Source organism: Gracilinanus agilis, chromosome 3, assembly GCF_016433145.1.
Source record: "Gracilinanus agilis isolate LMUSP501 chromosome 3, AgileGrace, whole genome shotgun sequence".
Taxonomy (NCBI): Eukaryota; Metazoa; Chordata; class Mammalia; order Didelphimorphia; family Didelphidae; genus Gracilinanus; species Gracilinanus agilis.
In genome coordinates this window covers 679,650,429-679,664,191 of record NC_058132.1, presented here as the reverse complement: position 1 = coordinate 679,664,191, position 13,763 = coordinate 679,650,429, and the positions used below count along the sequence as shown (strand labels likewise).

The following is a 13,763-nucleotide window of genomic DNA, read 5'->3' as shown; positions in this document are numbered from 1 at the left end:
GAGAGAGAGAGAGAGAGAGAGAGAGAGAGAGAGAGAGAGAGAGAGAGAGAGAATTGGACTTGAAGCCAGAAAACTTGGCTATGAGACCCTGGATAAGTCACTTAATTTTTCAATATCCTAGGTAGAGATACAGAGACAAAGACAGCCTGAGACGGAAACCAAGAGCCGATTTCATATATATGTGATTTCTGTGATTTCATTCAGATGTGATATTCACAGCTGTGGTTTCATATATACATATTTCTTATATGCATTTATACATATATACATACATAATTATATATGTATATATAATTGAGAGGGCATGGATCACATTATATTTGAAATTTAAAAATTAAGAAATGATAGCTGTTATGGAAGCAATATTAAAATCTGTAATTGGGAAATTGCAAAGAATTAAAAGGCAGATTTAGGTTTATTATAAGAAAAACTATCCTGAATCATTAGGAAGTCATGAGCTCTCCTGAGGTTCCAACATCTTGGGTTAAAAGGGTTGTTTGAAGCCATGTAGTCCAGCCCCATTGTTTTATATCTAAGGAAACTAACGCCAAGTGCCTTGCTTAGCTAAGGTGACTTACTGAGGGAAGGTATTCAAACCGAGCTTCTTTGTCCCCAATCTGCTGTGCCTTTTTCTCCCCAGAGGTCTTTAAGCAAAGGCTGCCCGACAATCTGTCAGGGATGCTGGAGAGAGGATTCTTGTTCAGGTACCATTTGGATTAAGTGGCCCCAGTGGTCCCTTCCAATGCTCTAATTCTATGATTATTCTTTCTAGTTTATGCAAATTATCTTTAAATCTACTTGTTCCCTCTCCAATTCCATGTGGCCCTTGGGAGAGTTCTATTTGTGTAGAGTCTTTAGGAAGAATTTCAGCATGCTAAACATTCAACTTGTGGAATTTGTAAAAGTTTTCAGGAAAAATACTTAAGCTTAAAAAAAGATAACATGGCAAAGTGAATAAAGTACTGGATCAGAAAGATCTAGGTTCAAATCCTGACTCTGACTTACTAACAATATGACTATGGGCAAGTGACTTAAATTCTTTGAGCTTCAGTCTTTTCATCTATAAAAAGGAGTGTTTAAACTTAAGCAATCTCTCAGCTCTAAATCCATGATTCTGTTATCTCAAGCAACCAGAATGGAGAAGGACTCTTGAAGGCAAAGTTGAACGTATCAAGGATCTTTATCCTGGAGAAAAGGGAACCTATAGAGGGGCATGGTAGTCATTTTCAAATAGTTAAGGGGTTATCCCATGGAAGAAAGATTGAACTTGTTGCCCCTGATCCCAGAGGTTAGGAGTAGGGAGTGACAGACACAAGTTGTAGAGAATCAAATGTAGGTTGGATGTCAGGAATAATTTCCCAGTATTTGGAACCATCTGAAAGTGGAATGGACTGCCTCAGGAGCTAGTGTTTTCTTTCACTATACATTTTATTTTTAAAAAAACTCTTATGGTAGGGAGGAGGTCGGGGGGGAGGGTGGGTGAAGGGAAAAGTAAGAACATGAATCATGTAACCATGGATAACTTTTCTAAAAAATAAAAATTATTTTTAAAAAAAAGAGAGAGTTCCTCAATGGGAACTTCCCACACTGAGGAAATCTTGGATTTAGACAAATCAAGGCAAATAAATAATTCTAAATCAGCTAAAATTTCAACAAATAAATAAATAAATAACTCTTACCTTCTGTCTTAGAATCAATACTATGTATTGGTTCTAAAGCAGAAGAGCAATAAGGGCTGGGCAATGGGGGGACGGGGGGTTAGTGACTTGCCCAATGTCACACAGCTAAGAAGTTCCTGAGGTCAGATTTGAACCCAGGACCTCCTGTCTCTGGACCTGGCTCTCAATCTACTGAGTCACCTCGCTGCCCCCACCTTTGCTACATATTTTCAAGCAAAGGTTAAATGATTTTCCCTCCATGTTATAGAGGGGATTCTTATTCAACTATGAATTGAATGAGATACTTGCAGAGATCCCTTCCAAGTCCAATGATCTGTGATGCTTTGCTAGTTTGAGATAATTCAAACAATTTTTCCACAAGAAGGAGAAAAGGACTATATGCTGTGTCCTAGTCTCCATGGTTGTGGATGATATTTACTTACTGCCAGGCCAGATTGGGCAAAGAAAGCATCTCTGAAGATCTTTTCAACTTCTTTGAACCAATCTGTTCTGACATCCCCCCCAAAAAAGGTTCCCAGGCAAACAGCAAAACTACTCTACACACAGTTAGAAACACTTATTGGAGGTCTACACATGAGCATTCTCACAAGACTAGGTGACTGGTATATCTCTCTCAAACAGCCTTACACGTGCCTTTTATCATCATTATTATTCTTAGCATTTATAGAGCCCTTTAATGTTTGTAAAGCATTTTGCACATGGGCTATTTTTCCATTTGATCCTCACAACAACCCTAGGATGTATGTGCTATTACTATCCCCATTTCAGATGAGGAAACTGATGTTGAAAGGTTAAGTGACTTGCCAGGGGCCACACAGCTAGTAAGTGTCTGAAGTAGGATTTCAACCTGTCAGGTCTTCCAATTCCAAGTCCCCAAACCACCTAACTGGCCCTGGATATTAGCTTTTGGTTAGGCAGGATCCCTGAATGCAGCAATGGCAAATGGTTCAGTCTTGAAAAGCCATAGGGGTCACCATTGGCAGCTACTAATTAGATTGCCTTGGCCTCAGCTCCTAAGAGGATACTAGGTTGTATTATTTGGGCTCAGGTTCTTTATAAAGCAAGAACAAGAGGAGATGGGGAAATGATTTTCTTGATAAATCTTCATGTCTTATTCTGTACAAATTATGCCATATTAATATTCTCCTGCCATTATAACCACAAGCCGATGGGAAGGAGCTGTTCTAAGACTTAGTGTTTATTATCAGAGCGCTTGCTTTGCATAATTTATTTGCTCTCTGGGTGTGTACAAATTACCCATCAATCCACTTGTCCTCATGAGTGGCTCATAAACCTGAAACGTGGCCCACTGGAAAAGCGTGAAGTCCTATAAAAATCAAAGACTTAGTCACAAATCCAAAGCAATAATGGAATTTTCCCATTTTATCGTTGATGTCATTGTCCAAATATCCAAACAAAAGGATTCCTTGGATTCAGTGGCAAGTTAGAACACAAATCTTCTCAGCTGATAAGTGATGAGCAGTCTGAAATAGTATCCAGAAAGTATCGAGACACGACGATTAACTTCTCGTGTCTCTCTGCTGTCCTTTGTGAAAAGCCACATACAGAGAAACGTGACTCCAAGAATATGAATCCACTTATGTGCATGAAAGTATATTTAGTGTATATTTTGTTGCCATCGTGCTAATACAAACAATAGAGAATAAGTGATATTGAATTCTAAGTGTGGTTATATTCAGAAAAATGAGTTTGAAATCTGCATTATCATGGCATGCACGTGTTCCTTCCCAAGACGGATGCCATATCTCACTGATTTTTTAAAGAAGAAAAACGGCCAGGTTCCTGACAGCCCAATAGAACTGCTGACAAGCCAACTGTGCTGTTTCAGAAATCGCTAAAGCCGTCATCAGCTGGGCTCTGAGGGCTAGAGTTGCTATTGTGAGAGATGAAGGGGAGATTCAGAAAGAGCATTGCTTGATTTTGAAGATGCCAAGTGGAGGTGGTAGACCCTTGGGCAGGGGGTGGGAGAAAATCCCCCTCTGATATTCAAGTAAAACCCATTTGAATTGGTAGTGGCCAATGGGAGCAATATCTGGAACCAAAGAGATGTCATTTTTGCAGTGTTTACAATTCTGTCCTCTGACTGTAGCCACACTTGCCACCACAATGAGATTTGGGGTCCGTTCAAACACCAAAGTGCTTATTAGAGGGGGGGAAAGTTCACCATAAGCTCTAACGTGGGTGTCATGACTCTTTCCAGGTAGTAGGTGTAACCTTGAAGAAAAAGTGGCACTGTCTTCAAAAAAGTGACCTGACTCTGGCCTTGGTGGGTTTTTTCTACTGTGCAAGAAATAAACAGCACCGCATGTGTTCCCGATACATCCTTTCTCGCTGATCACTGCTTTGTTCTAGAGTTCAGCATGAAAGGACTAATTTTTATTTCTTTCTTTTCTTTAGTAAAATAGCATGTCAGTTGCTAATCCCAGCTACTCCGGTTGCACATATTTTTTTAATTAAAACAAGTTTATGGATTGGTAGCATTTCAAATAAGTGCTATATTCTGAAGGTTAGACCTAGAATCTTTGAAATGCTGACCAATTGACATTATGTTCTCTTAGCCCAAGAAATAAAACTCTTCGGGTTTTTTCATTTGATTTGATTTGTTTTAATTACACTAGTTATAGTAGGTCTTATTTCTTTGAATAGAAAAAGGAATTCAGACTCGAGCATGCCTCTATTGTCCGAAACTTCTGGGAGCATGGAAAGAAATCTTCACGGGTGGAATATGCTCTTTGGGAATATAAGCTACAAAAACTTTGTCATGTCAAGTATTTAGCTTGTAGATGTCTTTGGCCTCTAATGGTTCTCTATGCTTTTAGGGTGAATGTGTCAGCAAACTAATTTTCAGATCAGCAATGAAATGTTATATGGTTTTAGTAGTGGCCTAAGAAATCTTTTCACAAAACAGAGTTATGTACAATCCTATAAGGCATTAATATTGCTCCAATCTAGAAGAACTCCTGTATAACAATGTACTCAGATATCTTTATCTGTACATAGATCAAGAACTAATGCCACTGCAGTCAGACTGCCTGTGAAGATGGCTGCCATTGAGAAGGTTGGGGAAATTTCTGAAATCCAATGCTCATAAGATATTCTGGAAATGAAGGGACATTTCCCTTTCTGAATTCTAATTTCTTAAAGAAATCTAGCATTTCAGGCAATTTTAAACGTTCTAAAATTTAATCACAAAGAAGAGAACATATAATTGTTCTGAGAAATGAATTACTGTCAGTTGAGTTTTATGAAGGAAAGCAATGAGAAAATTAGATAATGGCTTCTTTAACCAAAAAAAAGGGATTGCATTCTAAATGGAACCCTTAAATAATCAGATACACTTTGGAAGAAATAAGTGTCCCCTAACACCTTGGCAATGATTAGAATTTCACTTCCTTTTATTGTTTTGTGGTTGTCAAGATAATTGGCCTTCCAGGTTAACATTAATCCTAGCAAATATTGCCCTTTTCAGATATTGGACGCTAAAATTCCACCATGCTCTTTAATCTATCCTATACAGGACACTGCATTATTCCTGTGAACCTCAATCCCATTTTTCAGCACACTGCCAAGGCAAAGCTTTAGGTGCATTCTCAGGATCAAATTCCTCTTCCCCAGGAAAGTTCTTGCTTAGAAAAGAGGATGAACAAATCAGCACTGAGAAGCCCATTTTAAAAAATGATGTTTATTTTCTTTTGCTAAAATATTTGGAAGATCACTTAATTTCAAATTTTTTAAAGCATTTAAATGCTTAGCAGATCAGGTTTTGAGCAGATTGAGAGATTTTCAAATTTTCTATTTCTTTTAATGATGAGAAACTACAACTCTCCAAACTCAACAATTGGGAATTTGGGGAAGATACAAAGTCCTGCCATTCTTTAATCTCTAGAATTATGATCAAATAGTCTACAAGTATCATCTGTAAGGAAAGTAGTTCCTAATTCACCTGTTAACCATTCTTTGGTTCATATCTGGATTTACAAGACTCCTTAGAAATGACAACTTTATAACTCAGTTCTAATTTCTTAGTCTCAGACATCTTTCCCCCCCAAAAAAAACTCTTACCTTTTGTCTTAGAATCAATACTAAGTATTGGTTCCCAGTCAAGAGTGGTAAGAACTAGGCAATGGGGACCAAGTGACTTGCCCAGGGTCAAATGTCTGAGGCCAGATTTGGATCCAAGACTTCCTATCTCCAGTCAGACATTTTGAGAATCAAGAAAGCAATGGATGGTCAGACTACCACCCCACAGTAGACTGGACAAATAGGTATATTTTTAAACTACCATTCATTTTCCACTCTACCCAAGGTATATTAGAGTGCTTGCTACCCCCAAAATGGCACCTTGAAGATGTGCCTTCTTGGGTGGTCCAACCCTATTCTTTCCCTCTGAATGGGTGTATCATTATCATTCAATTAATCCATCAGTCAACAATTATTTATCAAGCATCTATAATGTTCCAGGCACCATCCTAGCTAATGGGTATACAATGACAGAAATAATCCCAAACCTCAAGGAGCTTTTATTCTACCAGGAAAGATGTGACATGTGTGAGAGATTTCTAAATTATTGCTTATGCCATGAAGATTGCATTTAAAAATATTACAAATATATAAAAAACATGATGTTAAGATTCAATATATCATATATAATGTCCGTGGTAAAGTTGTAAACACTAACTAGATGTTCACAAATCTCCTTTCCAGTATTTTTATGTATTTTGTTCTCAGCCAAGAGCCTCGAGACTTCCTTCTACCATCCTACTCTTCATTTATATTGTGGATTGTTCTTTAACCAGTTAGAATTTCTTGTAACCAATAACAAGTTCACGTTTCCTCCTGACCCAAGTCATTGTTGGTTTCACTGTTATAGGGGAAAAGCTCTAGGGCAGCCGATAAGGCTGTTGCCATGGTGATGAAGGAGATACCGAGGGAGGAGTCTGCTGAAGAAAAGCCCCTCCTTACTATGACATCACAGGTGGGCAGACCAATAGGGTTCCAGTAGGAAGCTGACATATGTTCATTGATCAAAGACTATGGTTTTTAACTAGTGGAGAAACATTCACTCTTTGGAACCAATCAAAAAAAAATATAGACAGTTTTCACTGAAACAATTGTAAAATGGAAAATTGGGGGGGAGGGAAAGGAAAATACAATTTATTATTTAATTATGGGTATTAATTTTCATTACTCAATCTTATTGTTTTTTTAAAAAATATATGTATACATACAAATACAACAAATGTTGCTTCATTATGAAGGACTTTTGGAAAAAGGATAACCATTCATTTAATGGTACTTTTGAATAAAAAAAATTACATGCAAATTCCAGTTTACAAAGTTATTTGACATAGAGCCCATAGACATATGTCAGTTTGCCAGCAGATTTTCTAAACTGATTTTCTTAAATGTTAAATATATCCATGTTGTGAATATGTGCATTGCAAACATATGTATACACATATTGTTATGGATAACTAACTTTGAAGGGTGATCCAAAAGTCCACTTGCCAGAAATTACTTGTGCAAATTTTTGCCTGTGTGATAACCTTGATGTTATAAGCACTGTTTGGTCTGTAAGCACAAGGGGGCCATTTTTTGTATCCGTTAAACTTAATTATAAGAAGCAAATCTGTGCTTATGTGTATGTAGGTGCTCTCTGATAATGTGTGGGAGGCAGCCAGCTTTTGAATCACCCTGCAAAATTGATTCATATATGTATATATAAGATAGGCGGCATGGAGTAGTGAATAGAGAGCTAGCCTTGAAATCAGTGAAATCTGAGTTCAAGTCTTGCCTCTGACATATATGAGCTGTGTGACTAAGGGCAAGTCATTAAATTCTCCATGCTTCCAAACAACCCTCTAAGATTCTGCAATATAGTTGAAAGGGCATTGGATTTAGAATCAGAGAACCTGATTTCAAATCCAAGATGTGCCACTTACTACCTGTGAGGCTTCAAGCAAGTCACCAAACTCTCTGGACCTCAGTTTCCTCACCTCAGAAATGAGGGCGATGGACTAGATGACCCTACGGTCCCATAGAGCTCTAAATCTATGATTCCATGATTCTTTGATTTTTATTATTCCAGTGGATGGCAATCTGAACCCTTGGAGTGAGTTTTCATATGAGAAGTTTCCCACACCAGTGAAATCACAGATCTACTCACCACCTCTAACATAAAAGGACATACAAAGTCATCCACACCCTGTCCATGGTGCTGCCTTGCCAGTGTTTTTATTTCTTAATTGAAATTCCATTTTATTTGCCCCTAACATATAACGTAGCTTACAATATTATGTTTCACACTTCATTTTCCCAAATCCAGTCAATACAATGATTTAGTTCAGTTAACAGGATGTGTCCAGAGTCAAAATGCCCCATGAAGACCCTCAGAGAAGGCACTTATGCCCAAAGCCACATTTTAGCAACTCCCTTTACTCTATCAGCAAATCTTCCTTCCAGCTGCTGAAAACATATGTGGTTTTGTTTTATCCTAAGCGTTATGTTGTAAGTAATGAAAATTATAATGACACGTTACATCCAAATTGGGTGATGAGAACGTCTGTTAGGGAGCCAAGGAGCTTTGGCTGAATTTTATATTTTCAGAGCTGTTAGGTTTTTTGTTGTGTGTGCGTGTGTGAGTGTGCGGTATGTGTTTTAATCTAAAAAATAGAGAAGCCTCATTTCAATGACGCACAGAACATGTTGATGCAGTTGCTTGGTATTTATCAACTTTTCCAGACCCTAGTTATTCCACCCACTTTCCATTTTGCATCCGTTAGATGTCTGGCAGAGTTACTCTGAGTCTATATGACCTTTGCAGAATCATCTCAGCCAAAATATGTAGCCAGTTTCATTCCCAGATGCTCATGAGACTGCCACATGAGTGGCAGGGATGAATCAATACATCGGGGGCCTCAGATGGCCACTGATTGGCATATCCCTGCTAGTTCCAGTCTGTAGGGGTGTACCTCACTACCTAATGCCACCCTTCAGGACCTGCTTTGTTTAACTGAACCCTCTTTCTCTTTTTCCTGGACATGGATTTTTCTCAAGCAATTCTATGATTTCCAGTTATCCTTTTGAAATGTCCAAAGTGACTTCTCTTCACACGGTCTTGACATGTTTTGTCCAAAGTGATGATTGCCCTGTTCTTGTATTCAAGAAAGACTGTATGTCAGTTTCTTCCTTTCACATCTGTCTGATGTTGCTATATGTTTTTGACAAATCTGTAAAAGCATTACTGCATGAGAGTTCTAGATTGCTTTCTTTCAAGCATCCTATTCTTGTTGCACGCTGCCTAGTTTATGAATTGGCAACATGAAAGCACCTATTCATAAACATTTTGGGCACCTGTTGTGCTAGTTTTTTTTTCTTTTAACAAATTGATTCAGTGACAGCTGTTATCCAGTTACTTCTCAATTGATTGCACATTTTTATTATTTGATATAATCAAGTGGATTCTCCCCCCTGCTATACACCAGTGGTGTGTATCAGCTGAAACAAAAAAACAAAAACAAAAAAACAAAAACAAAAAGAAGCAGGATGATCTGAAAAAGTGAGTACTTTCCATGGTGACCATAGCATCCAATCTACTACCCATATCATCTTTTGCTCTCTTAGCCTACCTGTATGAATGTACTAGTGTCTTGAAGTATTTTTGTGCTGGTGTCTCTACGTCAGCCCCTCATCGAGGTGCTTTGTTCATGAGAATGCGGTGAGTGGCCCATGCCCCCATTTTATAGAATCATCTCTATCCATGGTCTGGGAGGGAAAGGGCTGACACTTCATGTCATGAGTTACTAATGGGTTAGAAGCTAACTAGCTTGCTTGCTAACACAGTGGAGTTTCATGGAAAATCACACAGATCCACTCAGAATTAAGTCAATGTTATATTTGACCCTTCACCTACTCAGTGATTATTCATGAGACCAAATTATAACCACAAAGCTTTAGAGTATCAGCATTTGTCATTCTGTGTTTTATATGGTGTGATGCCTGTACCCCATACCTCACCTTTCAGCCTTATTCCCATCCCCAGCTGCAGTCCACGTTTCTGTCTAGTCTAATGGACAAAGTGAAGAAAATGTTGAGTGTGGGATCTGAACTCAGTAATTTCTGAATACCCCAGAGAGTTATATGATTGCAATTGTTATTCATTCTTGCTATATGACTCCATGGACTGAGTACCAACAAGAATTCAGGTACATCACACAAGCCAGGATTCAGATGATCTTGAACTGACGCACTCCAAAAATCACAAGGAAAAACACAGGTGGGACCATGTGGGACAGAGTCCATGAATGAATAAACATATTGAGCCTATTTCTGGTAGATGCAAGAATGAAAGACAACATAACACAATGCAAAGTATTTTGTCAAGAACAAGAGTTCCAGGGTTCAAATTAGAGTTCTATCATTTAGAATTCCATGATCTTTGCTAACTTCTCTGAGCCTCAGTTCTCTTACCTGGAACATGAAGGGTTTGGTAGATGACCACCAAGATCTCTTCCAGATCTAAGTCTATGATCCTATATATTCGAGTGAAATATTTGAGGGAGGAAAATATCAAGTTTATTAAAAATAAAAAGGCGAACCTTTTCATTAAATACAATTAGCAGGAAAGTCCATAGGCTGGGAGTAAACAAGAAGAAGGGAGAGTATTCTAGGCATGAGGGAAATAGGAAAAGGTAGAGAGCTGGGAGATGGACTCTGATCAATATACAGTGGGAAGTAAAGTATAAGAAATCTGGAAAGGGAGGAAGGGCCTGGGTGGTGAAGAGCTTTAAAAGCCAAACTATGTTATATTTGGTGCTGGCGGTGTTAGGGAGCCACTGTAGGTTAGTGAGTTGGCAGTGACAAGGAAAGAACCATTATTGCCATGACTCCAAAGTCCTCTCACTCCCTTACTCTTCTCATGTCAATTAATGATAGATCCTTCCCCACAATCACTGATTGATTATATAGCTCAAACCTTCTCCACACCACGACTGGTCTTGGTATCTACCACCTTTCACTGTACACCAACCAAATACTCACTCCCTTGGACCCTTGAATCCCACCCCTTGCCCTCTGCAACCACAACCTGTATATTTCTGTCATAATCCATATCTCTGCCTTTCCCAGCTGTTTCATTGTAGGAAAAGTAGAGAAACAGAAAGAAGCTTCCTGATCAGACATCAGCAACTGCCTACTCTTCCCCCTCTGTGTCATGGAGTGCCAATCTGACAGGACATTAAGTAGAGCCTTGTTTCTGCTCCCATCATCAATGCTAATGATTTGTTGGAATTAAGCTCCATTCCATTTGTTAGAGTAAATTAAAATCTATTAGAATTCCCATAATATCTAAAATACAGAATTCTCTTTCACAAATCATCTCTACTAGAAGGGAAATATTTTTGGGCAGTATTGGGGCATAGAGAAGTCATGTGATTAAAATGGATGGAGAACCTGGTCCGGGGCCAGGAAGGCCTGGGTTTAAATTTTATTTGTGACACATACCGGCTATGCAACCCAAGCAAATTACTTAATTTCTCAGTACTCTAGTTCTAGGTAATTCTCTAAGACTATAAGTTACTTTGCAAAGGTAGAGGAAGTTTCCTCACCTGAAAGTTCTCTACATTAATGAAATCTCAGTTCTAAAACTCCTCCCTATTTTATTTTATTTTCTTCATGTTTTTATAGAGTTCTATAGAACTCTCAAACTAGAGTTATTGCCATGGGATATATAGGCACCATGTCTGCAGAGAGGAGACTTAAGGTGTTCTCCAAAGAACTGGATTCAGTCAACAAGCATTTGTTAGATACTTATGTGCTTGCCTCTACTACTTATACTTATAACTTGATAGGCTTTCCCCAAATCCAGAGAACTACTGGGAGTCATTCAAAACCATTAGGGCTATTAGCTCCCACTTTGAGCTGAGACCCCTTCAGAAATTCTGTTAAACTCAGAATAGATTCATTAAGTACCTTCTAATAGTTTTTTCTGTATTATTTATTTATCCATCAATCAAGCCCCTCACAAGTGTATTGCCATGTGATTGAATTTTCAATACTTTTCAAAATGAGGACAATGATCTCAGGCAGGTGATTCAGTAGCAGATCTCCAAGCAGGAGTCTAAATGATGAATGTTACACCTGCATTGAATTGACAATGTTAGGGGGAAAAAGGCATATGGGGAGTTTCCAAACACACACTCCTACGCCTTGTTAAAAACAGATCTGAGCACTTTCCATTCATGTAGAAACTAATTAAGAAAACCTTCAGAATGTTTAATTGTTTCACATGCATGGCTTTAAAAAAATACAAGTTGTTTAACTGCATTTGAAAAAATAACATTGACAGAAAAGGGGGAGGGGAAAGCATGGACACCTCATTTTCTAGTCTGCTTTTAGGAGTATTGCTTTTAACTCACTTTTTTGGTCAGCTTAGTAGAAGCAGATGAATATTTTTCTCTAACTTACTTAGACATGAAAATGAAATATTTCCTTTTAAATCAAGCATCAATGTGGGTCCTTTGGTGTGAAACTAAAATGATTATCCATCTTCAGGAGAACATGGCATTATCCTTGGAGGCTCTTATGCTATTATTTAAAATATAATTTGTTTTGAGATCTCTTCTAAAGCATCCAGGATGTCATGGATCTCCTTTGCCCTCAAATTAAAATGTAAACATTTGGATAAATTACCAACTCATATTAAATATGTATATAAGCCAAAAAAAAACCAACACTTGAAGCCTCAACCCCTTTGCATTTGAAAATGACTCCTGATGTTCCATGGCCCTTTTTTTGTTTTTTTGAAAGCAGGGGAAGGATAGGACCAAGGACACAAGTAGCAAGGATGCTCTGTCCTTTGCAACAAATCTGTTGCCTTGAATATAGGCTCACAAGAGATCAGGAATTCTTCCAGTTGTTCATTAAGTAAACAAAGTTGAAGTCCAGCTTGGGAGATAGAATTAATCATGGAACCATTGATGCAGAATTGGAAGGACATATAGCCCAAAAACTTGAGGTTATCTAGTACAACCCTTTCATTTACAGAAAAGGAAAATAAGGCACACAGAAATTATGGGACTTGGCCAATTTAGAGAAGCCAGTTCTCCTGAACTCTCATCCAGCACTCTTTTAGCAGCATTTGTCATCTATACAGCATAAGGCCACAGCCCAAGCACAGGTCCTCATTAGCAGTATCCTAAACTAATTCAATAACCTACCAAGCCTTCCCACCTGCTCTGGACTCTGGAAGTCATAGACTATTAAGATCTTGGATTTAGAATCAGAAGGAATCTTAGAGGCTGTCAAGTCCAAACTGTGGCCCAGAGAGAGCAGGTGACCTATCCGAGATCATATATCTGGGAAGTGCCTAAGACAGGATTAGTGCCCAGATCTTTCTGATTCCAGCTCTAGTCATATTATCTCCTATCTTCTCTCCTTTCTAACCAATGAAAGCATCATCTGCCATTCATTTCTGCTCCTGATTACCCCCAGTTACTTTTCCAGGTCTCACTTTTGGCCTTCTTCCACCTAATTCCTGAGCCTTGCACGCTGCCTTAGAAACCCTGCTCATCCTCCAAAGCTTTATATGAACCAAACTAGATTCCAATGGGAGAAAAAAACACTGACCTAGAAAGTGAAAAAATGCAGGAAATACCTCAAAGAATATTCAGCAAAGTCAGCCTAAGGAATTCAAGGGTGGAAGATAGATGGTATTGGTGGTCTTAGAGCAGCCTGAGTACCAAGTATAAATTAGAAAATAAGGTCTCCAGGGTGTGGGATGAGACAGATATTACAATGCCACCTAATAGAAACCTTTCTTTTCCATTAAATAACATAAAAATAAAAGGAATTGGAATTAGTATTATTCACATTAAAAAGTTCATTTCTTAGTCCTGTGTTTTCTGTTCTTCTGTTACTCTCAACCACCAAGACAATCAGAGGCTTCTAAGCAATCTTTTTAGGGAGAGAGAGAGGGAGAGAGAGAGAGAGAGAGAGAAAGGAAGGAAGGGAGGAAGGAAGGAAGGAAGGAAGGAAGGAAGGAAGGAAGGAAGGAAGGAAGGAAGG

At 38.4% G+C, this 13,763-nt stretch overlaps 1 protein-coding gene across 1 annotated transcript in view; it reads left to right on the top strand.

Moving 5' to 3' along the window:
• PEX5L (peroxisomal biogenesis factor 5 like) overlaps positions 1–13,763 on the top strand; it is a 200,657-nt gene that overhangs the window by 81,343 nt on the left and 105,551 nt on the right. The window contains exon 3 of the mRNA XM_044669564.1: positions 6,571–6,675. Coding sequence (XP_044525499.1) covers positions 6,571–6,675 — 105 coding nt within the window. The remainder of the gene's footprint in view (positions 1–6,570; positions 6,676–13,763) is intronic.